At 45.7% G+C, this 24,666-nt stretch overlaps 2 protein-coding genes across 3 annotated transcripts; one reads left to right on the forward strand and one right to left on the reverse strand.

Moving 5' to 3' along the window:
- Positions 1-177: 177 nt before the first annotated feature.
- TRIM10 (tripartite motif containing 10) lies at positions 178-20,188 on the reverse strand. Of its 2 annotated transcripts, XM_008955108.5 has the most exons (10): positions 19,985-20,188; positions 11,630-11,757; positions 8,196-9,228; positions 6,914-7,009; positions 6,163-6,393; positions 5,138-5,160; positions 4,708-4,823; positions 3,503-3,535; positions 2,692-2,867; positions 178-2,152 (listed from the first exon to the last, which is right to left on the reverse strand). In XM_008955108.5, the coding sequence occupies exons 3-10, from the start codon at positions 8,622-8,624 to the stop codon at positions 2,069-2,071; spliced, it is 1,188 nt and encodes a 395-aa protein (XP_008953356.1). In that variant the 5' UTR covers positions 8,625-9,228; positions 11,630-11,757; positions 19,985-20,188; the 3' UTR covers positions 178-2,068. The 2 variants fall into 2 exon arrangements, with proteins under 2 accessions (XP_008953356.1, XP_003829794.3); XM_003829746.5 differs by having other exon boundaries at positions 178-2,867.
- On the forward strand, positions 9,607-20,002 carry TRIM15 (tripartite motif containing 15). Its single transcript, XM_003829747.4, has 7 exons — positions 9,607-11,764; positions 14,871-14,966; positions 15,996-16,226; positions 16,937-16,959; positions 18,153-18,268; positions 18,628-18,660; positions 19,485-20,002. The coding sequence occupies exons 1-7, from the start codon at positions 11,384-11,386 to the stop codon at positions 20,000-20,002; spliced, it is 1,398 nt and encodes a 465-aa protein (XP_003829795.2). The 5' UTR covers positions 9,607-11,383.
- Positions 20,189-24,666: the final 4,478 nt, after the last annotated feature.

Consider the following 24,666-nt stretch of genomic DNA (forward strand, 5'->3'; position numbering starts at 1 on the left):
TAGAAAGGGTTGCTACCATGTAAGCTGTGAAAAATGAGGTGTAAACTGTGGATGTTACAAATGTGCAACAGTCCTTCAGAGTCGGAAAGGGTAGCTGGGACTCTGGGGCCTCTAGACTTGAGCACTTCCTGGGGAGGGAACCCAGAGTCCCACTTCTGGCCAGCAGAGCAAGGAGGTTCATTAAGCTGCCTTATCTTGAAGTTACCAGGTTTTAGGATCTATCCACTCCCCCTGTGCTGACTCCATACTCCGAAAGCAAGTAAACTTCAAGTAAAATTACCCTAGGGGAGAAGCAGATACTGACAGACCAACATGAGAGTTTTCACTTATGAGCAGTTTTATTTCTCAGTGTAAGACATATAAATTGTTCTCACTGACATATAACTATTAAAAGAAAAATAAAATAAAACAATTTAAAAAGAAGAAATATAAATTGTATTTCTGAATCCAAGTCACCTGTGGGGGTGTAGCCAGCATTAAAATAATCGCCAGGACCCATGCAGGCATCTATCTCTGAATGAGGCAGTGCAGCATAGCAGTTAAGAGCTCTTGGGTCAGACACGGATGAACTGGTTGCATGATCTTGGCTTGTTACCAAGATAAAGTGACACAAGATGTGTAAAGCTCCCGAGCTGCAAGCCAGGATCTTCATACACATACATTTTAGAGGATAATAGTCCTTTCAAAAGACACAGCTAAAGCCAATAAAAATAAACAGAAAAATAGGATCTACTTTTTAGTGGAATCACAGGTTTGGGTGCTTTGGATATGTTTTATCATTATATAGGCACTTGTGTGTGTCTGTATTTTTTTGAATATACAACATTTTAATGAGATACTGCACACTCCCAGGGAAAGCAATTCAATCTCTAATCCCTGGCTTCTGATCTCCACCTCTTTTCTACCTGCTGAGCTAAGGATGAACAACAGAACTTCTCAATTGAATTCTAAGCTTGGGCCTAAGCACGCTGTGCCCTCTGCCTTTGAGTTTGCACCCTGGATGGCTCCCCTCCTCCCAGGAGACCCAGTAGGGAGATGACAGAGCATTGTAGTTTACATCTGAGCAGAGTAAACAGATGATGTTAAGGAGACTGTCAGTGAAGGGCATGATTATGCAAAATAAAATACAGTAGTGACAAGAACAAGAAAATAAAACATGGTCACTCTTCCATCCCATTTCTCAGATATCACTACAGTAGTCTCAATTACGGTAGTCTCAATTTTTTAGGCTAAAGGTCATAAGTCATCCAACTTATGCCCTGGCCTCCTTCTGGAATTCTTTTACCTAGCAGTTTCTGAGCCCACAGCTGAGCTATTTGTGACCCATTTGCTTCCACTATCTCATTTCTTGACCTCAGATGGTAATCAACTGATCAGGAAGACGATTTCCCCAGGGTTGAGTGTGGTCCCTGGGTTATGATTTGTGGCTATACCTTATGTCCTCCTGCCCCCAGGCCCTGCACCTTAATCTCACCCAGAAGTGGCAACACCAAGAGGAAGGAGGCAGTGAGTGGTGTCGGCTGGGGATGGCACACATCTGCCCATGAGGACAATGGAGACAACCCAGTGCTCCATGAGTCACAGGTCATCCAGCCAGTTCTCTGCTGTTTCCTCTTCTTAAGATGCTTCTTCCCCTCTTTTCCCTATTGACCGTAGGCATCCTTTAGACCACCCTTTTCAGAAAGCCATCCCCCACTCACCCTCTCCTTCCAGGCTGGGCTATGCCCCTTCCCCTGAACTCCCATAATGCTGGGGTTGGACTTCCCGTAACACCCACCACACTGTGCTGTAATTTCCTCTTTATGTTTCTCTGGTCTTCTTAAGAGCTCTTTCAGATATAGAGCAGGTTTTTTTTTCTCTATATTTTCAAGTCACCAGTGGCCACCACACTGCTTGGTTCATAGTTAACACAAACTAAATGGTTCTAGAGAATGTGATTACATGAACTCTAACACTATTGGAAGAAAACAAGATGAAAAGAGGTGAGATGCCTTGTTTAAAGTCATACAACTGGTTGCCAGGCTGGTTCAAGAACCCAGGTCTTCTGACTTCAAATCCAGTGCTCTTTCTATGCAGCTACTTCTGTGCCAAGCAAGGATGGTGGTGAGCAGAACTGGCAGCAGCTTGAGTCCCCAGGTACCCTGGCCATCCACTGGGCATTGGGGAAAGGACTTGATCAGTAGATTGAGTGTCCTCTCCTCTATCCCTTACCACCTGGCCCCATCCCATCTTCTAAAGCAGTCTTTTCTATTCCAAGTCGTCCAGGTGATTCAGCCAGGGATCAAGTCCACATGGTACTTGGGTTGATATGAGTCCTGTACTTAGAGGAGAGTAGGTAACTGCTCCTTCTCAGGAGCTCAGGAAGAAACTGGACCCTCGGCCCCAGAGCCCAAAGAAGGGAATGACCTTCCTAGTGAAGGAGGCAGTGAAGGTGTAGATGGGCTCTCGGGTGACAGCGTTGGTGAAGGTCACCCAGCCCACCTCATAGTCAAGAGACACCCTCACCTGCCAGGGCTGCTCCTTCAGGGTCAGCCGTGTGGGGAAGGAGCCCAGAGCCGAGACGAAGCCCCAAGCCAGCCTCACAGCCCACACCCCCTCCTCTGGCCGCAGCCGAAGCTCCCCCTTCCGCTGCACATCCTCGCTCACCACACCCACGGTGCAGTTGCCCCCATGGGCCAGGTCTATACTCACCACCCACGTGTGTCTCCCCCCTGTGATGCCAGTGTGGGCCAGAACACAGGTGGCCCGGTCAAAACGCTGGGGGTTGTCTGGTGAGTTCTGCCATTTGTAGGAGAACTGAGCCCGCTGGTGGTCCTCGGACAAGAGGAGCTTGGGGTGGGAAGTCTGAGGGTCTAGAGAAATGTGAGCTGTGGGGATAACCAAAAGGGACATATTGAGAAGCTTCCATAAATTTAGGTCCATCCGTGGGTTAGAGAACCCCCTCCAACAACTCCGTGACTCCCAGGGTCTTAGGCTGGTTGATTGAGAAATGACAGCCTTGAAGGGGTCCATTCTGTTCATTTTTTTCCCACCCACAGGCCGCCCTCCTTCTGTCATCTGTGAAATGACATCTGAGAGGAATCAGGGGTTCCTCACCGTTCTAAAGAGGTGATTATAAACCCAGATCAAAGTCCCCTTTATCCAGAAAGCATTCCCAGATGGACTTTATCCCATTCTGCATTAATCTTTCTATCTACTCAACATGTGCAGATCAGGATGTGAGCTTCATACCACGAATGTAGTATGTGTATGTGCTTGTCCTTTCTTCATGCTTCTCCTGAGAGCCTTACAAACAATGTGACACACACACACACACACATATGTATATATACACACATGTATTATATACACACACATATGTGTATATATAATATATATGATGTGTATATGTATCCATGGGTGTTTGTTATGACTATTGTAGTGCTCAGTATAGAATCCTGCAAAATTGCCTCTCCTTTCCGAGGACTTCTTATTCTCTCCCATCCTGACACAGGCTGCTTACCTGGCTCATAGTCCAACTCAAAGCATAGTTTTTCTGTAAAGAAAATAAACCAGGATGAGATTTTATTAGTCTTACAAAACCATCAGACACTTAATGATGAGAAAACTGAGGCCAAGAAGAGGGAAGGGACAAGAAGAAGAATGGAAGCTGGAATCCTCTAGACCAGTGGTTCCAAGCTTGCATCAGAATCATCTGGAGCGCTTGTTAAAACACATGTTTCAGATTCAGGTGCTCTGGGGTGGAGCTGAACATCTGTATTTCTAACAAGTTCCTGGGCAATGCAGCTGCTGCTGCTGATGGGAGCCCCACTGCCCTAGCCCTGAGCAAACAGGGACCATGTCTGCCTTGCTCACCTCTGTACCCGCAGAGCCCAGGACATAGTAAATGCTCAAGAAATATCTGCTTAATGAATAGAGAAATGGGTTCATTTATTTATTATTCCACTTGGAAATAATTTGGGGGAGAGTCAAAGGTCAGCCTTTGATTAGAGTGAAATTTCCTTCACTGACAGGTCACTGGAAGTATTTGCAGGAAATGGAATTATGGGAAAAGTCCTTCTAGGGTGACATAACTGTGGGTGGGTCATTTAAAAATTGGTGTCATCATTCATTCTGTCATGGTTAGTGAGGAGGTGGTTGGCAGAGAGCCATGTCCCATTCCTGACTCTCATTCCAAACCCTCCCCCACACCCTACCACCACTCCCTGTTCCGGAAAAGGAAGTGGAGCACAGTCCCCGCAGGACCGTCTAACTCTGAGCCAGACTAAGAGAAAGAGAGAAGGAAGGAGGGACGAGCCAGATACCACAGGGTCAAGATAAACTGTTGTTGGCTGTTAATTAACAATGTTCATCATCAAAAACTTATCATATATTACAAATGTCGCTGTGGGATTTTTTAACTTATTAAGAATGATATATTGTTAATCATTATCTTTCATATTGCTTAATGACCACTGATCAGATTTGTTGAATTATTTTAAAATCAGTTTAACTTTTTCACCAGAAATATTCACCTTTATTCTCTTTCTTCATTGTCACAATATCCTAATAGGCAGATTTTGTAAAAATCTGCAAATAAGGAAATCAAGGCACAGGAAGGAATAAGGCTTGCCAAAGTCACACCTTTCAGCAGTGGAGCGTGGAGGCCACTCCTAAACCTGGGCTTCATGGCCACCTGTGCTCTGTGGAGGCCTGGGGTTCTCTTACCCAGAAACATCTTCATCTCCCTCTGCAGCGGGAGGGCCTGCTGGGGAAAGTCCCGAATCCTCTGGCCCAGCTCTGGCGACACAGCCACCGGTTTCCGGCACTTTCTGGTTTCACATCTAGGGGCACAGAAATGGCTGGGTCTGGGAATTATCATCCTTAATAATGTCTCCAGACTCAGTCGGTCATCTTCTAATAGGGCATGAAGGTGCTAGTTCCTGCAGGCAGACGTACTTCCTGTAGGATGAATCCCACTGCCCATTTTTGGGCATCTATGGATATACCTGAGAAGGCATTTGGGTATATAGAGGTTTATATGTAAATTTGTATCCTTAAGTGAGAATGTTATATACTTGTGTGGCAATAACTAGGCATGAGGTACAGGTATGTATATTTATATGGAAAAAGAAAAGAGAGAAACTATATTGCTTACCTTATTAGAGTGCTTCTGATGTCCTAGGAGAAAGAGATACCAGGGATTCAGTTTCCAGCTTCTCCTTTCCATTTTTCTTTCCTTTCTTTTTTTACTTTTATTTTATTTATTTTTTGTTTGTTTGTTTGTTTGAGAAAGGGTCTCACTCTGGTGCCCAGGCTGGAATATAGTGGTGTGATCACGGCTCACTGCAGCCTCAACCTCCTGGGCTCAAGGGATCCTCCCACCTCAGCATCCTGAGTAGCTGGGACTACAGGTGTTTGTCACCATGCCTGGCTAATTTTCTTTCTTTTTTTTTTTTTTGTTTTGTAGAGATGGGGTTTTGTTATGTTGCCCAGGTTCCTCCCACTTTTCTTATGACTGGAAAAGACAAAATATATTTCTAGCCCTGGACAGGAAAAGGATACCAGATGCATAGAGTCACAGAGCATTAGGACTCACCCACCTCTGTGGATCAGAGCCCAGAGCCTTTATTTTTTAGATAAAGATGGTGAAGTGACCTTCCCCTGCTCATTAGAGGCAAAGTAAGTCTCATACCAAGGTCTCCTGTTTCTCAGTCCTAAGAGCATCATTCTAAGTCATGCTGCCTTTCCAATACCTTGTGGGGACCCCAATATCTCTCCTCCAGTGTGAGGAAGTGAAATAGACCAGGACAAACTTCCTGACTGGTGGTTGGTGACATTTAGGTTATAGAGAATGGTTTGCAACGTACTTAATACTTTTCAAAGTGCTACTTTCACTTCCATCTTACTGTTGGATCCTCACAAAAGCCCTACGAAATATTTAAGGAAAGTATCCTCCCTATTTGGCAGATGGTGGGACGGAGAGGTGGAGACCAGAGAGCAAAAAGTGACCAGGGAACTCTTGGAAAAGCATGAACTAGAATTGAGACCTTCTGGTCCTCTGACCCATCTCCCATCTGGGATACAGAGATGTGTGAGTCAGGGAGACATGGCTTAGGCAAGACAAAGATGCAAGAGTCACAGGACAGCACAGGTGGGGCAGGGTTCTGGTTCAGGCCTCACCGTCAGGAGCTCCCTTGCTGGCCTCTCATTCTTCTCCTCCAGTTCTTCAATAAGAGCACTAAACCGGCAGATCTCCCCAGCAATCAGCAAATCAAATTCATCCCGTTGCTTCAAGATGTCCCCATCCAGGCTCTCCAATTGTGCTAAGAGGATGCTCTGCTGTTCCTCTAGAAACTTCCTCAGGTGTGCGAACTCAGAAATCACCTGTTGTCTCTTGGTGGACACCTGAGTCTGAGGGGGCAGGAGGCGAGCCCAAGAGAAAGTTTGCTTTCTCCTTCTCCCTCTGCTCCTCTTCCTCCCCTGTCCCCAGGTAGATCTGGAACTGTGTCATGGTTTCCTTTTCACTTGTCATCCCATTTCGGGAAGCAAGACTCACAGTGTTGTCTCAGCACCATCTGCTGCAGCTTCTAAAAGGGGTAGGGCTTACAGGAGGTGTAGGAGGAGGTGGTGGGGACACCCTACCTCCTGTCTTGTACGAAAAGCACATTATGTGCACAGCCCTGAGCTACTTTACAGTCACAATCTCATTTAATGCTTACAGTAATTCAATGAGGTCATGATGATTTTTACTCTCCATTTTACAGATAAGTAAACTGAAGTTGGAGAGTTGCTTGAGGTCATAGAGTTAGTGTCAGAGTCAGGATTTAAACTCATAATAACTTCAAAGCCCTATAATCTATGTTGCCTCAGTTTCAGGAAGACACTGGACCCTGAGGAAGGGGAGGAACCTGGGGAAGGGGTGATGACTTACCAGGAGGACTTGCATCCTTTTATTTTCTCTTGACTGGATTTCTTGAGTCTCCTCTCTCTCTTTTCTTAGACATTTAAGACACTTATGGATTTGTTCCTGGGGAGAAGGAACATAAAATACTCAAGATGGAAAATGATTTGTTCAGGTTTGTCTGGTCATCTGACCCTCTGCCTCCAGGAATGAAATGGCCCCAGGAGAGGAGTCCCTTCCTTAGCTGACAATCCCCGAGCCTTCACCACCCTGACAGCTTACTCCCTTTGGGTCTTGTTCCTCTTGATTTGTCTCCAAGACTTTGGGCCAGGACTTTTCCCCTTTATCCTGTGCCATTAGAGGCGGTGACTTGGTTTTCCCACTTGAGTCTTCCTTCAGGTTTAACATTCTATTGTGTTTTGCTTCGGGTAAGTGGTATCTGGGGTCTGTACTGAGTTTGATATGCCCCGCACTGAAATCATTCTGAGTTTCCTACTCATCCCAAAGGAACATGTGTAAATAACAACCCTCCCTTGTTACTGAAATCAATTATCTGTGTATGACTCCAGAGGGGAGAAAAAACTTGGGTAATGTAAAAATAATTGATAAATTGTTTTCAAAATTATTTGCTCCAGAATAGAGTTAGGAACAGGTACACACACATGATAAATATGTGTGTTCAAAGATATATTAGAATTCTCACTATCAACTGCTAATTAACTAATTAAGACATCCACACACAGACTTGTACTAAAACATAATTCATAAGCACAATGCATAAACAACTAAAACCAGCACACATTCATTTAATGACAGATAAAATGGCATGCCACATACATTTACCCAGCCTGAATATATGTAAACATGAATTTATTCACAAACAGGAGCTCTCAGTTACACTTACACACTCAAATATATACATACTCAGACTCCCATCCAAACACACCAGACACACTTCTAAACATGCAAACATTAACACATATACACACTGTTTGTACAATCATTCCCTCAAATGCAAACTTCAGACACACCTGATCCATGGCACAGACACACACACTCATGTTTGGTCACTCATTCATTCAACAAGTACTTGTTGAACTCCTGTTATCTGTTGGCCACAAGTGAACACAGAACACACTCAAAAAAACATAAAACATAAACACAATTTTCCATGCCTGGGTCTATTGCCTGGGTGATCATGTAAGTAAGGAGAAAGAATTTGGCCTCCGGGTGGCCTAAATAATCCACAATTCTCCTGTTTCTCTTAGTCCAGTCCAGTCCACCCTGGGATCCCCCAGTTCCCCTTTCCTACCCTATAGGGAGCCGCCGCATCCTCCAGGAAGCGCATGGTGTGGGTAGCGTGCTCCCCAGCCTCCCGGCACACCACGCACAACTGCATCTCATCATCCTCACAGAAGAAGTAGATCTTCTCTCCGTGCTCTTGGCAGACATCCTCCTCTCCCAAACCCAGTGTGGACACCAGCTGGAGGCGCTCAATGTTCTCCACCACGTTAGCCAGCTGCCAGTTGGGCCGGAAGCTCCCAGGGCGGAAGGGTTCTTTGCAGAGTGGGCAAGTAGGGGACTCCTCCAGGTCTGGGCCTGGTATCTCACAGTAGCGAGTAAGGCAGGCCCGGCAGAAGTTGTGGCCGCAGTCGATAGTGACCGGCTCCCTCAGGGTACCCTGGCAGATGGGGCAGTTGACTTCATCTGCCAGGCTGGTCACAGAGGCGGCAGAGGCCATGCTGGTACTGCTGCTATGGCTTCCTCAAGGCCACTCTCTCTGCTTGGCCACGGGGGAAGGGCTGGGTCACACACTCACACACCCACACATGCACATGGCTGGACACAGGCACATACTAAATATGCACCAGCACCCATATCGTCACACACTTGCATCTCTGGCAGCCAGGGTTCTATTCTCCTGCCAACAGCAGAGATGGGAAATAGCAGAGGAGAGGAAGGAAGAGGGGCTCACAGCATTTCAGAGGTGACCTTAGATGACCATAACCAGGGGCTGGCCATTCCTTTCTGCCCATCCAGAGACACTCACAGTAGAAGGAAAGTGGTGATATGTCAGCTGTCCACTGTCAAAAGAAATATTCTTTTGGGGGCAAGTGGGAGACTGGGTCACAGAGTGGAGATGCCACTCCAGCCTTTCTGCCACATGGCCAGCTGTCTCCAAAGAGATTGGAGGTATCAGCCAGCCCAGGGCTTGCCCATCAGCAAGCAGGAGAATGTGGGGACTCAGATAAGGTCCTTGTGCCAGGGTGTACACTGCACCAGCAACTTCAATGGTGATGCCTCAACTGGCCTGCTGCAGGCCTCAAAAGAGGCTGGAATATTTCCTATGATGGGGAGGAGAAAGAAAACTAGTAATGGCCAGAATTTATTTACAATGACGGTACAACTTACATTGATACAAGCAATTTAAAAGTATGATCTTATTTCTGTGTCTGCTCTGCAACATCAGTGCTATTAGGATCTCCATTTCATAAATGAGAAAGCTGAGGCCCAGCCAGGCTATTCAGCTTGCCCTAGGCACACAAGTAAGAAGGTGAGTGACCATAAATAATTTGCTGTCAGATCTGTCTTCCGAACAATGCTATTCAACATAAACGCAAAGTGAGCCACATACGCAATTTAAAATTTCCTAGTGGCCATATAAAAATAGTCTAAACAGGTGAAAGTAATTTTAATGATGTTATTTTATTTAGTCCTATATTTCCAAAATATTATCATTTCAATATGTGATCCATATAAAAAGTCATTAATAAGATATTTTACATTTTTAAATTTGTGAAAAGTCTTTGAAATCCGGTGTGTTGGCCGGGCGCGATGGCTCACGCCTGTAATCCCAGCACTTTGGGAGGCCTAGGCGGGCGGATCACGAGGTCAGGAGATCTAGACCATCCTGGTTAACACGGTGAAACCCCGTCTCTACTAAAAATACAAAAAAATTAGCCTGGCGTGCTGGCCGGCGCCTGTAGTCCCAGCTACTCGGGAGGCTGAGGCAGGAGAATGGTGTGAACCCGGGAGGAGGAGCTTGCAGTGAGCCGAGATCGCGCTACTGCACTCCATCCTGGGAGACAGAGCGAGACTCCGTCTCAAAAAAAAAAAGAAAAAGAAAAAAAAGAAATCCGGTATGTATTTTACATATACAGCATGCCGCCATTCAGACCGGCCACATTTCAGTGCTCAGTAGACACATGTGGCTGGTGGCTCCTGTATTGGACAAACTAGTTCCTGGGCTGCACTCGTGGCAGGAAGAGCAGAGATTGGATGGGAAGGGGAGGTAATAAAGTGATTAGAGTAAAAAGGGAGCAACCACAAGGGGCTAGGCTGATCACCCAGTGGGAGAATGGGGGAAGGCCCGGTTTTATCCACAGATGTGTGCATGGGTGAAGGACCGTGGCTGCAGATCTTGGTCTTGGCGTGAGGTGTGGGAGGAGCGTAGGGCTTTAAGCCAGGAGACTGGGATCGTCCCTGACGTGATACTTTCTAGCTTTGTGACCTTTGGAAAGTCACTTTACATTTGGAAAGTCAGTTTACATTTCTTTCTCTGTAAAAGGAAGGTAATAATGTTTGCCTAGAGGGTTATTAAAATTGAATGTAGTAATATAAAAATACTAAACCCTAGATAAATGTGGTTGAAACTGATTATCTTTCTGACTAATCGTTTTCTAATGTGTATCAACATAAATCATTTGCATTATGGTTTCTTGCCTTCTCCCCGCTACAGTAAAAATAAATAAATAAATAAATAAATAAATAAATAAAATAGTCCAGTGTTACCCGAACCCCAAAGGGGACTGTTGTGCCAGGTGGGGGATTTGGGACCGTAGGAGGGGCCACCATGGGCAGATGTGGTGAGGGAGGAAAGGAGAGCAGAAGAGGGGACCCGATGAGCAATCCTTACACCCTACCTGCAGTGTCGAAACTGCGTCCCGCCCACACACTTCCCGCAGAATCTCCCGAAGTCCACACCTCTCACTCCAGCCTGGACTTTGATGCTGTGGGCACGCCTCAGAGCCAGAAGTTTATGGCTCCCACCTGCTCAATCTGACAGGAAGCTTCTGCTCCCCAGTTCTCCCCAGCCACTGTGGTCTACAGATTCCAGGAAACCCATCCCCCTGTGACCTCATGGTGTGCTCTGTTCTCCACCCTAGGGACCAGAAGGAGCCAGGAGTAAAGAACTGGCTTACTTGGCCGCCACTGGGAAATTCTGGGTAATTCGAGACGCCCTGGAATTTGGACCCACTCCGCTGATAGGTGGTGGCCAGGGTTCTAGGGAACACAAGAGGCGGAGCCAGGTGGCTTCCCTGTGCTGGCATTCTTGCCTCTCTCTCTCTCTTTCTCTCTCTCTGTCTCTCTCTCTCTCTCTGTCTCTCAGCCTTGCAGCCGTTTCCCTCTGCGATTCATGTAAGTGTGACTCGATTTCAGGGAAAGGGAACTCGCGTGGGCTGAGGAGACCGGAGTGGACGGGCTGGGGAAGGCACCGTGATGCCCGCAACCCCGTCCCTGAAGGTGGTCCATGAGCTGCCCGCCTGTACCCTCTGTGCGGGGCCGCTGGAGGATGCGGTGACCGTTCCCTGTGGACACACCTTCTGCCGGCTCTGCCTCCCCGCGCTCTCCCAGATGGGGGCCCAATCCTCGGGCAAGATCCTGCTCTGCCCGCTCTGCCAAGAGGAGGAGCAGGCAGAGACTCCCATGGCCCCTGTGCCCCTGGGCCCGCTGGGAGAGACTTACTGCGAGGAGCACGGCGAGAAGATCTACTTCTTCTGCGAGAACGATGCCGAGTTCCTCTGTGTGTTCTGCAGGGAGGGTCCCACGCACCAGGCGCACACCGTGGGGTTCCTGGACGAGGCCATTCAGCCCTACCGGGTAAGAAGTGTAGCTTTACCTAGGGCCTGTTTGGGGCAGGATGGTGTCCTGTTATGAGGGGAGGAAATCGGGCGGGGATCTGGATGAAAGGCTTCCACATCAGGGAACCCTAAGGTTATAGGGACTTTCGAGGCATTCCCAGACTGAAGGCAGATAGGGCTCCACTTGGATGTGTGGTAGTTCCTGGTCTGGGGGGAACTTCAGCTCCAGCTCTCAGAGGATCCCACAGAGGTGGAGTGCAAAGAACTGTAGCCTTGGCTTCACTCACTATGGAAAGAAAGCTCCAATGCCGAGTGGGATCTTCTGCAGATTATGGGCAGGGTAAACTTGTTCTCCCAGGATCCAGACTGGAAATGGGATTTATAGGGCCCTGACTGCCAGGGCGCAGAGGGGAGGGAGGAGCTGGGAAGGGGAACCTGCTAGCACTGCTCTTCTTCTTGAGAAAGGGAGGGTGGCAGTAGTCCAGAATTGTGAGAATTCCCCATCTGGCCTTGGGGCACTTTCCTGTCAGCCTCTCAGATCTCTCTCTTGTCATCCAGTCACCAGGTCTGGAAGTGGTTACCTTAGAAACATCTCCCAAATCTTTAATTCTGCCTTACCCTCACAGCCAGGTTCTCCCTATCTTTTGCGCAGACTTTGCAGTCTCCATGGCATTTCCTGTCTCCATTCTCACCCTTTCCAGTCACCTTCCAATCTGCTGGGAGACAGATCCTCTTAAAACACAAAGTCACTCATCTGCGCAAAATCCTCCCATGTATACCTAGTGCCCAAAGAAAGTCCAAGGTCTTTAGCAAGACATTCAAGGCCCTTTGCTGTCGGGATCCTTCCTCCCTGTCCGGCCTCATCGCTCAGCCTCCCTCCTCAAGGCACCACGTGTCTGGCCAGACTGAGCTGCGCTTGCTGTTTTTTCCTGAGTTGTCTTATTCATTCCTGCTTCCGATACTTTTTGCACATAGTCTCTTCCTCCTAGAATACTCTTCTCCCCTCCTCCCACCTCTCTCTCTCTTTTTAAGTATACAATTCAGGGGCACTAAGTCCTTTTCTCTTTTTTTATTATACATGTTCTGGGATACATATGCAGAACGTGCAGGTTTGTTACATAGGTATATACGTGCCATGGTGGTTTGCTGCACCCATCAATCTGTCATCTACACTAGGTATTTCTCCTAATGCTATCCCTCCCCTAGTCCCCCAAGCCCTGACAGGCCCCAATGTGTGATGTCCCCCTCCCTGTGTCCATGTGTTCTCATTGTTCAACTCCCACTTATGAGTAAGAACATGTGGTGTTTGGTTTTCTGTTCTTGTGTTAGTTTGCTGAGAATGATGGTTTCCAGCTTCATCCATATCCCTGCAAAGGACATGAACTCATCTTTTTTATGCCTGCATAGTATTCCATGGTATATATGTGCCATATTTTCTTTATCCAGTCTATCACTGATGGACATTTGGGTTGGTTCCAAGTCTTTGCTATTGTGAACAGTGCTGCAATAAACATATGTGTGCATGTGTCTTTACAGTAGAATAATTTATAATCCTCTGGGTATATACCCAGTAATGGGATTGCCAGGTCAAATGGTATTTCTCGTTCTAGATTCTTGAGGAGTCGCCACACTGTCTTCCACAATGGTTGAACTAATCTACACTCCCACCAACATTGTAAAAGCATTCCTATTTCTCCACATCATCTCCAGCATCTGTTATTTCCTGACTTTTTAATGATCACCATTCTAACTGGTGTGAGATGGTATCTCATTGTGGTTTTGATTTGCATTTCTCTAATGACCAGTGATGACGAGCTTCTTTTCATAGGTTTGGCCACATAAATGTCTTCTTTTGAGAAGTGTCTGTTCATATCCTTCACCTACTTTTTGATGGGGCTGTTTGTTTTTTTCTTGTAAATTTGTTTAAGTTCTTTGTAGATTTTGGATATTAGCCCTTTGTCAGATGGATAGATTGCAAAATGTTTCTCCCATTCTGTAGGCTGCCTGTTCACTCTGATGATAGTTTCTTTTGCTGTGCAGAAGCTCTTTCATTTAATTAGATCCCATTTGTCAATTTAGGCTTTTGTTGCCATTGCTTTTGGTGTTCTAGTCATGAAGTCTTTGCCCATGCCTATGTCCTGAATGGTATTGCCTAGGTTTTCTTCTAGGGTTTTTATGGTTTTAGGTCTTACATTTAAGTCTTTAATCCATCTTGAGTTAATTTTTATTTCAGGTGTAAGGAAAGGGTCCAGTTTCAGTTTTCTGCATATGGCTAGCCAGTTTTCCCAACACCATTTATTAAATAGGGAATCCTTTCCCCGTTGCTTGTTTTTGTCAGGTTTGTCAAAGATCAGATGGTTGTAGATGTGTGGTGTTATTTCTGAGGCCCTTCTTCTGTTATGTTTGTCTATATGTCTGTTTTGATACCAGTACCATGCTGTTTTGGTTACTGTAGCCTTGTAGTATAGTTTGAAGTCAGGTAGCATGATGCCTCCAGCTTCATTCTTTTTGCTTAAGATTGTATTGGCTATGTGGGCTCTTTTTTGGTTCCATATGAAATATAAAGTAGTTTTTTTCTAATTCTGTGAAGAAAGTCAATGGTAGCTTGATAGGGATAACACTGAATCTATAAATTACTTTGGGCAGTATGGCCATTTTCACAATATTGATTCTTCCTATCCATGAGCATGGAATGTTTTTCCATTTGTTTGTGTTCTCTCTGATTTCCTTGAGCAGTGGTTTGTAGTTCTCCTTAAAGAGGTCCTTCACATCTGTGGGCACTAAGTCCTTTTCTCTCCCTCTCTATTCAACTGGAAATTTATCTTTCAAGGCACATTGTAAATGTTTTCTGCTTTCCAAACCTTCCCTTAGGCCTACAGGCAGAGCTGACCTCTGTGTTCCCATCTCACTGTGTGTACCCCTGGACTATTGCATTTATCTATCTGTATTTTAATCACTTGACATTGACTTCTTCCTGAGATGGTGGTCTCTTTAGGGCAAGGACTGGGCCTTTTCCACCTTTGAACCCCTCAGCACTCAACAGTGTGCCCAGGATGTGATAGTTAATAATTGTGAGTTGAATTATTAATTCAGTCACCTCTATCCACCCATTCTTCTCCCCACAGGATCGTCTCAGGAGTCGATTGGAAGCTCTGAGCATGGAGAGAGATGAGATTGAGGATGTAAAGTGTCGAGAAGACCAGAAGCTTCAAGTGCTGCTGGTACAGGCCACGTCACTGGCTACCTTTTCCTTTGAAGGTTTTCTTAAGAGACTCTGGGGAAACCCGTTGGCTGGTATCTGTTTCCTGGCTGAAAAGAACTGACAAACTGTTCTCATTCACCTTCCTGTGGCTGCACAAAGGCATTTGGGATCTCAGACCATGAGCACTAGAAGTGGTTCTGATGTCTTGCAATCCAAGATCCATCTTGTATATCACATTTTACAGAGCAGAAAACTTAGGACCAGAAAAGCAATGCTGCCAAGGCCACATAGCAAAGCTGAAGTTCATGAGGAACCTGGATTTCTTGACCCTTAATTCATTTTTCTTTCCATCCTAGTCTGTTTGCCTGAACACACCACCTTCAGATGGGAAGCTTGGGGTCAAAAATATATGTTAGTGTTGGGATTCTAGTCCTGACTACAGGCTGACCTTGAGGACAGTAGGCTGATGGTGTGGCTACATCTGGATCCCTCACGCCTCTTTTTTCATGCTATAAAGTTATGGAGGAATCACAGTGTGAGGATTTCTGGTACCTTGACCAAGGAGAGAGTGTGGGGACAAAGCAACCTATCCACCATCCCTCAGCTCTCATCAAAGTATGCCCTGTAGTTGGCGATTTCCACAGCTAAAACCAAAATTACACACTCTCCCACTAAGTTGTGTTGACTCCAATCACAACTTCCTTTTGCCTCTAAGAAATTATTACAGTCTTCCCCACCTAACTCTAAGAAGGCATAGTAGGGTTACGATGGTATTGTAGTTGTGGAAATATTTTTGAAAAGTTCAACATCATTCTGAGAGCATAATGTAGCATTATTATTAGAGTATCTAGCTAAGACAGTAGCACAGCCCTCATCATTGGTAAGTTCATCCTGAGACCTAACTACTTCTAGGCATATTAGTAAATGGAATGAGTCTTGGAACCAGTTACTCCCTATCCCTGTTAATCAATAATAAGTATATAGATGATCATCCTGGAAGCTATCTCTGAGCCCCTTCCTAACCATGTCTGCCTTTTATCCCTTGAAGACTCAGATCGAAAGTAAGAAGCATCAGGTGGAAACAGCTTTTGAGAGGCTGCAGCAGGAGCTGGAGCAGCAGCGATGTCTCCTGCTGGCCAGGCTGAGGGAGCTGGAGCAGCAGATTTGGAAGGAGAGGGATGAATATATCACAAAGGTCTCTGAGGAAGTCACCCGGCTTGGAGCCCAGGTCAAGGAGCTGGAGGAGAAGTGTCAGCAGCCAGCAAGTGAGCTTCTACAAGTGAGAGACACTTCACCACTTTGTAGGATAAGAGAGGGACTCCACGGGGAAGGGGGTGGGCACCATGCTTTGGGCTGGAGAGAGGCAGGAAAGGGAAGTGGAGAGAGGTTAAGGGGGTGCAGATCCAGAGGGGCTGGAGACTTGCCCAAGTCATACGCTGTGGTCATGTTAAGGGCTTTAGGGTCAGACAGTCTTGGATTTGAATGTTGGCTCTTCCAATTGTGTGACTTGAGTGAGTCTCTTAGCCTCTCTAAACATGGGGACAGCAATAGCACCTCCCTCATAAAGTTATTGCAAAATTATAAGAAACAATCCATAAAAAATGCTTGGCATGATTCCTGATATACAGAAAGAACTCAATAACTGGTATCTGCTATGGTTATGAATATGTGATCCTGGCTCACATCAGGTCCAGCTGATAACTGAAGGCAGGCCCCTGCTCTCTACCACCTCCCAATCATTGCAGACACAACCCACCCCCACGATAAGGCTGAAACAGGGAAACCAGCACAAATGAACTGACTACAGAAACCCAAATTAGTAAGAAAACATGATGTAAAAGAACAATCTAATGAGTAGGTAATTAAACAGGACAACTCTCTGCAGAAGGAGAGTTTTGAGCTCATATTTTAAGGGAAAAGTGATGTACAGAATCCCTGACAGGAAGGACTTATGGAAACTAAATGTATGTTCTTGTCTTTCTTTTGCAGGATGTCAGAGTCAACCAGAGCAGGTAGGGCCCACTCCCTGGTCCTGCCTCCTTTTACTCAACATCAAGACTGAATGGGAAGGGGCAGGGGCACTTACTGCCACCCACTTTGCCAGGAAAGCAAAGGCACTCTGGCAGACACACTGTCTCATTCAACTGTGCACAAACAGTCCAAACTTACTAAAGATTTGCGTTCTAAAGGTTCATTTTTAAATTGATTGGTTGGTATTGGGGACACATTTTTCCCCTAGAAGTGAAGTTATAAATAATAATCATGTTTTTAGGTTGATCCAGGAACATTTATTTAATCTATGAAATTATTAGTACTTGAGTCAGTATCTAACACCATTTAAAATGTAATTTAAAGGGGGAATACTTTCTGTAGACTATGATAAGCATGGAAACCAGGAATACCAGCCTGTTCTTTCATTCATTCATTTTTTACACACATCTCTGGTTTCCTTCAGAATTTTCTAATGCTACTGTAAAAGGACAGCCACCAGGAGCCAGAGGCATTGTAAATGCATGGCCCTTTCCTTCCCTGTCTGCTATAAGCATTAGCAGTCTGCACTGAGATGAGGAGAGGTGTAGTGACTACGGAACACTTGTCATGTGCTTTGTGCCTATTCCCGAGCAGGGAGGATAAACCCAGGGTCCATGAATCAGGAAGTGTCTCCAAACATGCTTTTCAAAGCACATTAGAAGTTTAGATCTAGAAGGGCTTGGAGGTCTTCCAGTCTGATGAAGAAACTGAGACCCAGGGGGTGAAGAGTCTTCAAGGTAATGCAGCAAGTGTCTAATGAGGACTGAGCTGGGACCAGAATCAGGAGTTTTTTTCATTGCAATATTTTCATTGCAAATAACAGCATACACAAGGGTAATTTAAGGCTGTTTTCAAATGGTACCCTGTTGCCCTCTAGAGACCAAAAGGGGTAATGATCTCTGTCCCTCAGCCCCTAGAGAACTAAACATTCTCCTAAAGGGGCTTACCTCCAATTCTTGAGAAGTGATTATCCTTAGTTCCTCTGAGGTTTAACTGAAATGCCTCCTATTTTAGTAACTACACATTTCCAGCAAAAGTAAAGAAATGATACTAAATTTGATTATTCACCACAGACGCCAAGATCATTCTTTAGTCTGATTTCAGCCTCACTTGGTCTCACCCGAACATTTGTTTTTGGAATTTGGACCTAACTGGTTACCAAACCTGTCTGCAGGTGTGAGATGAAGACTTTTGTGAGTCCTGAGGCCATTTCTCCTGACCTTGTCAAGAAGATCCGTGATTTCCACAGGAAAATACTCACCCTCCCAGAGATGATGAGGATGTTCTCAGGTAAAGGGGAAGGCGCCACAGTTTTCCCCAGTCCCATTAGCTGCCCTCCTGTCTTCCACCCATCTCCATCCTTCTCTGCCCTTGAAACCTGGCTCGAGACATCTTCCCTCCCCAGAGCCTTCCCTTAGTGATCTCAATTTATTCAGGGGCACGATTCCCAGAGCATCTCCTCCACTCCCTAAGGACAGGTGCAGGACTGAGAGTCCAGGAGGGTGAGGACCCTTCTCCTCCACTAGACCGCAGCAGAAGCCGAGTCTTCTGTCCTCATCTTCACATTGTACTCAAGACACCTTGCCCCTGGGGGTGCCTATAAGAAGTAATAAGTCACAGATCTCTCTTTCTATTTCTGCTTCCCTCAGAAAACTTGGCGCATCATCTGGAAATAGATTCAGGTAAACAGCTTGGGATTTGGGGAGTCATTCTTCCATTCATCCATTCAATCCATGGCAGCAAACAGAGCAATAAAATGCATGAATTCTGGAGCTTGATTGCTTGAGTTCTCGATTCCAGTTCTTGCTAGCTCTGAGACACTGGGCAAGTTATTAAGCCTCTGTCCCACAATATTTTCTTCATCAGTAAAATGAAAATAAAAGTACTGTACCTGTCCCATAAGTAGCTGTGAGGACAAAATAAATTAATACATGCAAAGAGCTTAGTATATTACCTGACTCATAGTAAGTGCTCAATTAATGTCATCTAATTGTATAGATATTACTCGTTGAAAAATACTTATCAAGCCCTAGTTTTTTGAGCAGCATTGTGCTGGGCTCTCCACTGATTTGAGCAAAAAATGTGCAATTTTTTAAAAATCACATTTATTTTTAAATTGGTGCTTAATTTAGAAGTTGTTTCCATAAGCATCACCTCACTCACTCTGGTATAGGTAAGTGCTTTTCAAACTTAATATGCAGAAACGTCTCCTAGGGATCCTGTTAAAATGCAGATTCTGATTTAGTAGGGTGGGATCGGGCCCAATATTCTGCATTTCTAACAAACTCCCAGGTAGTGGGGATGCTGCTGGTCCCTCCCGCCGCACTTTGAGAAGCAAATCCTTAACAGCACCACTTGCTGATTAGGTAGAAGGGCGGTTCAGAGAAGTGGCCCAATGGCATGCTGCCCAAGTCCAGTACTCCTTCTGCCTCCCACGTGCGTTGCCTGCTCTAGGAACATCTGTGGTTGCCGCCCGCTGTTGATGTCTGCGCGCTCCTCCCTCTAGGGGTCATCACTCTGGACCCTCAGACCGCCAGCCGGAGCCTGGTTCTCTCGGAAGACGGGAAGTCAGTGAGGTACACCCGGCAGAAGAAGAACCTGCCAGACAGCCCCCTGCGCTTCGACGGCCTCCCGGCGGTTCTGGGCTTCCCGGGATTCTCCTCCGGGCGCCACCGCTGGCAGGTTGACGTGCAGCTGGGCGACGGCGGCGGCTGCACGGTGGGGGTGGCCGGGGAGGGGGTGAGGAGGAAGGGAGAGATGGGACTCAGCGCCGAGGACGGCGTCTGGGCCGTGATCATCTCGCACCAGCAGTGCTGGGCCAGCACCTCCCCGGGCACCGACCTGCCGCTGAGCGAGATCCCGCGCGGCGTGAGAGTCGCCCTGGACTACGAGGCGGGGCAGGTGACCCTCCACAACGCCCAGACCCAGGAGCCCATCTTCACCTTCACTGCCTCTTTCTCCGGCAAAGTCTTCCCTTTCTTTGCCGTCTGGAAAAAAGGTTCCTACCTTACGCTGAAAGGCTGAAGTGGGGCGCGCGAAGGGCGGCGAAGCGGAGACGGCGGCTCTCCGGGATCCAGCGGCTCTCCGGGATCCAGCTCCGCCCCTGGCCAGTGTGCAGCCCGGGGGCTCCCTGTGCCCGCGTGAGGTGAGAGAACAGGGGACTTGAGTCTCGAACAGCGGTTGTTTTTACTTTATTTATCTTAGGCCCTCAGCTCCCTGACGTCCTGAGCCTCCCTGTGACGCTCCGGCCTTCTCTGCACCTCAGAGTGCAGAACCACAGGCGGCTTCGGCTGTGCCTAGGGCAACAGCCAACCTAGGAGCCAGCGGGCTTTCGGGGAAAAAAAAGAAAAAGACATCTAAAATAAAATGTTTAAACGGGTTCAAAATAATTATCTTGGGAAAATCAGGGTTTTGCTGGACTTGCACTAATTTATACAGTTAACTTCGTACTTTGACACACACCTGAAGATGCCTCCACCTTTGTAGGGCTTAGGGCCTTTTCATCAGCCCTGGGTGGACCCCAGGGCCCCTTCCTTTCCCTTCCCTTCTGGTCATTTCTCTGGACTTGTAGAGAATGTCCTAAGAAAGTGTGACTCACAGACCTCTGGATTCCATGTGTCCAATTAGCGCTGATGGGACTGGAGAAAGGCTTAAATCCAATGGAATCTGCCTGTGTCGGCAATTTAGGGCCGAGATGGCTCGAGGGAGTAGATGCAGAGAGGAAGGGTGATGATCCCTCTGTGACCAAGGCACAATCCTGTCCCTTCTTTTAGTCAGGATACCCCTGATGACAGACAGTGGGACAATCACCAGGCCCCGTTGTTTAATAAAACGAGGCTTTTGCTCAGGTCTAACTAACCTCTCAAATATTTGTTATTATTGCAGTTATTATTTGGACACAGAAACAGACCACAGTTTAAAATAACTTTAAAAAGCAAAGTATTAATCCCTATACAAGTGATGGTTCCTTCCACCCCTACCCTTTCTCCTCTCAAGTTGAACACTCACATTCTCACCCTTCCACCCCAACTGAAAAAAATCTGCCTTCAACTCCAATCCAGGTTCCCTGTAGTGTAAGACAATACCCTGTGTACAAGAACACCTTAGGGTCGGCACGGTGGCTTGTGCCAGTAATCCCAACACTTTGGGAGGCTGAGGCAGGTAGATCACTTAAGGTCAGGAGTTTAAGACCAGCCTGGACAGCATGGTGAAACCCTGTCTCTATTAAAAATATAAAAATTAGCTGGGCGAGATGGCAGGCGCCTGTAATCCCAGCTGCTCAGGAGGCTGAGGCAGGAGAATCACTTAAACCAGGGAGGCGGAGGTTGCAGTGAGCTAAGATCAAGCCACTGCATTCCAGCCCGAGTGACAGAGTGAGACTCCATCTCAAAAAAACAAAAAACAAAAAACAGGCGAGGCGCGGTGGCTCACGCTGGTAGGCCGAGGCAGGTGGGTCACCTGAGGTCAGGAGTTTGAGACCAGCCTGGCCAACATGGTGAAACCCCATCTCTACTACATATACAAAAATTAGCGGGGTGTGGTGGCAGACCAGCTACTTGGGAGGCTGAAGCAGGGGAATCACTTGAACCCAGGAGGCAGAGGTTGCAGTGAGCTGAGATTGTACCACTGCACTGCAGCCTGGGTGACAGAGTGAGACTCTGTCTCCAAGAAACAAACAAACAAATAAAACAAAGAACATCATTATTGCGTAAGCCCTGCTCCTAAAGCATGGGTCAGATGTTTTAAAGGCACTCAAAGATTTTGGGCCATATGTGAATTTTATTTAAAAATTGTAACATGAATCAATGTGATGTGAATAATTAACCCTAACTTGACTGTTGGGGAAATAGAGGTTCTTGATATAAAAGAAACCAGACAATGTGAGGTTTCTTCTGCCCCCCAGTGTGGTGAGCAGAGCCATCCTTATCTGACCCAAGTGGCTTGGTAGTCCAACCTAGTAGCAGTAGTAGTGGTAGTAGTAGTAGTATTGCCCAGTGCTTATTATAAAAGTTGTATATGCTCATGGTTAAGAAAATTCAAACATTTTCAAAGTGTATAAATAAAAACCTCTTTCCCCACCCACTCAACACTTCCCCTTGCCACTCCCCATAGTTAATCATTGATATCAATTTTTTGTATATCCTGCAAGTTTCGAATACAAATATATATTGCTTTCTCTTTTTTTACATAAATTAGATTATGCCATAAGTATTCTTTGCAACCCCTCCAAAAGAAAAACTATGTGCAGCACATGCTAATTGTACCATTGGTCAAACGTTACACGAGGCTATAAAGTTAAAAAATTTGTTTTAATTATATCTTCATTTGAACCTTACAACAAGCCTGTGAAATACATAAGACCTATTTTGTTTTTCTCATGTGGTGGTTGAGAAAACTGGCACACAGTTAAATGAATTTGTCTAACAATTTTCACAGCTGGTCCTTGTGACCTGCTGAAGTAGAATCTACCTGTCCTGGAGCTCAGTGCAGTCACATTTCCACCACACTCAGACTTCTAGAACAGACACATCCCAATGGGGCTTTGTTTCATTTGCTACCCATTGAATTCATGTTTTAGACAGGGCATTTTTGGTTTCATATGAAACAGAAAAAAAAAAAAAAGAACCAATGAACCATAAGCACACTGTATTTCCAAGTCTCTGGTACTTCTAATTTTAGAGTGGTCCAGATAATTTAAAAGTGTGGATATGCACATTTGGAGGCTTTGTGCCTACATTAATAAATTGTTCTGCATAAGAAAGGAAAGAGAAATTTAGAAGCCAAAAGAAATTTGGGAGTGGCTAAGACCTCAGGGTGAGGACTGAGAGCTGCCTGAAGGAAAAGCAGAGGAAAACGATTCATTTGGTGGTCCAGCTGGAGCCGCAGGATGGCTGTGTTCCTGTGTTTGTGATGTAAAACTGTCCTCTATCTCCCCTACAGGATCCTCTGCACAACCTGTCTTGCCCCTAAAGCTTTTTGTAGGTGTTCCTGAATTCCAAGTGCTGAGTTCTGTCCACTACTGGGCAGGAGGCAAAGAGATCCCACAAAAGAATTGCTGGGCTGCTGGACTATGTGAGGAGCAGTCACACTGATGTGCCTCAGAGAACCAGAGGGGTTATTGTAAGGACCAAGGTGGGACCTATAAGGGAATCTCTCTGGAGCCCAGGAACCGTGATGACAGTGAGCTGGTTGTAATGGGAACTAGAGCCTAGGCAGATGCATTGTCTCTCTGGTCGGCTTACTTTGCTCTGGATGTGGGGCCCATTCTCCTGTCTATAAGGAAGCTTCCTAGCTCTACTCATGGCCTTTATTTTCTCTTTCATTTTCAGTTCTTTCCTTCTTTCAGACTTCCAGTGTAGAGTGTTGACTCAGTCATACCTCTCAGTTCTTGGAACACTATCATTATCAGCCCATGCAAGGTCTTCTGGTTTTATTTGTATTTTCTCCTCTCTCCCCAATGTTTATTCTCATTCTCCTCACTCCCATAGGCAGCTACTCCCTAATGTTTTTCCTTTATAAAAAATTTTTCAACTTTTAAGTTCAGGGGTACATGTGCAAGATGTGCAGGTTTGTTACATAGGTAAATGTGTGCCATAGTAGTCAGCTACACAGATCATCCTATCACCCAGGGATTAAGCCCAGCACCCATTAGCTATTCTTCCTGATCCTCTCCCTCCTCCCACCCCCGCCCTCCAACAGGGCCCAGTGTGTGTTGTTCCCCCCGCCTCCTGCCATGTGTCCATATGTTCTCATTATTTAGATCCTACTTATAAGTGAAAACATGCTGTATTTGGTTTTCTGTTCCTACTTTAGTTTGCTAAGGATAACAACCTCCACTTCCATTCATGTCCCTGCAAAGGACATGATCTCATTCCTTTTTATGGCTGTAAAATATTCCATGGTATATGTGTACCACATTTTCTTTATCCAGTCTATCATTGATGGGCATTTAGTTTGATTTCATATCTTTGCTATTGTGAATACTACCGCAATGAACATACACATGCATGTATCTTTATAGAGAACGATTTCTATTCCTTTGGGTATATACCCAGTAATGAGATTGCTGGGTTGAATGGTATTTCTGCCTCTAGGTTTTTGAGGAATTGCCACACAGTCTTCCACAATGGTTGAACTAATTTACACTCACACCAACAGTGTTAAAAGCATTCGTTTTTCTTCACAACCTTGCCAGCATCTGTTGCTTTTTGACTTTTTAGTAATAGCCATTTTGACTGGTGCGAGATAGTATCTCATTGTAGTTTTGATTTGATTTTCACCTATAACCATCTGATATTTGACAAACCTGACAAAAATGTCTCTAGTAGCAAGTATTACTAATCTATTAATTACTAAACTCCCTTTAATCCAGGAGTATTTGTTCTTTGTGCTCAGGATTTCTTTGGCCATTTGGGCTTTTTTGGGGAGGGGGGGGTTGGTCCATATGAATTTTAGGATTTTTTTTTTAATTCTGTGAAGAATGATGTTGACATTTTGTTAGGGATTGCATTTAATCTGCAGATTACTTTGAACAATATGGTCATTTTAATGATGTTGATATTCCTTCCAATCCATGAGCATAAGGTGTTTTTCCATTTGTGTTGTTTTGAATTTCTGTCAACAATATTTTGTAGTTTTCCTTGTAAAGGTTTTTCACCTCCTTGGTTAAATTCAATCCTAAATTGTTT

Source organism: Pan paniscus, chromosome 5 (genome assembly GCF_029289425.2).
Source record: "Pan paniscus chromosome 5, NHGRI_mPanPan1-v2.0_pri, whole genome shotgun sequence".
NCBI classification, from domain to species: domain Eukaryota; kingdom Metazoa; phylum Chordata; class Mammalia; order Primates; family Hominidae; genus Pan; species Pan paniscus.

Excerpts from the sequence above, each read along its gene's own strand:
- TRIM15 (XM_003829747.4), top strand. The coding sequence starts at position 11,384 with ATGCCCGCAACCCCGTCCCTGAAGGTGGTCCATGAGCTGCCCGCCTGT. Across the intron at positions 16,960-18,152 it reads GTCAGAGTCAACCAGAGCAG|GTGTGAGATGAAGACTTTTG; the intron begins GTAGGGCCCACT and ends ACCTGTCTGCAG. Across the intron at positions 18,661-19,484 it reads TCATCTGGAAATAGATTCAG|GGGTCATCACTCTGGACCCT; the intron begins GTAAACAGCTTG and ends TCCTCCCTCTAG.
- TRIM10 (XM_003829746.5), bottom strand. The coding sequence starts at position 8,624 with ATGGCCTCTGCCGCCTCTGTGACCAGCCTGGCAGATGAAGTCAACTGC. Across the intron at positions 7,010-8,195 it reads ATGCGGCGGCTCCCTATAGG|GAACAAATCCATAAGTGTCT; the intron begins GTAGGAAAGGGG and ends CCTTCTCCCCAG. Across the intron at positions 6,394-6,913 it reads AAAGGATGCAAGTCCTCCTG|ACTCAGGTGTCCACCAAGAG; the intron begins GTAAGTCATCAC and ends CTGCCCCCTCAG.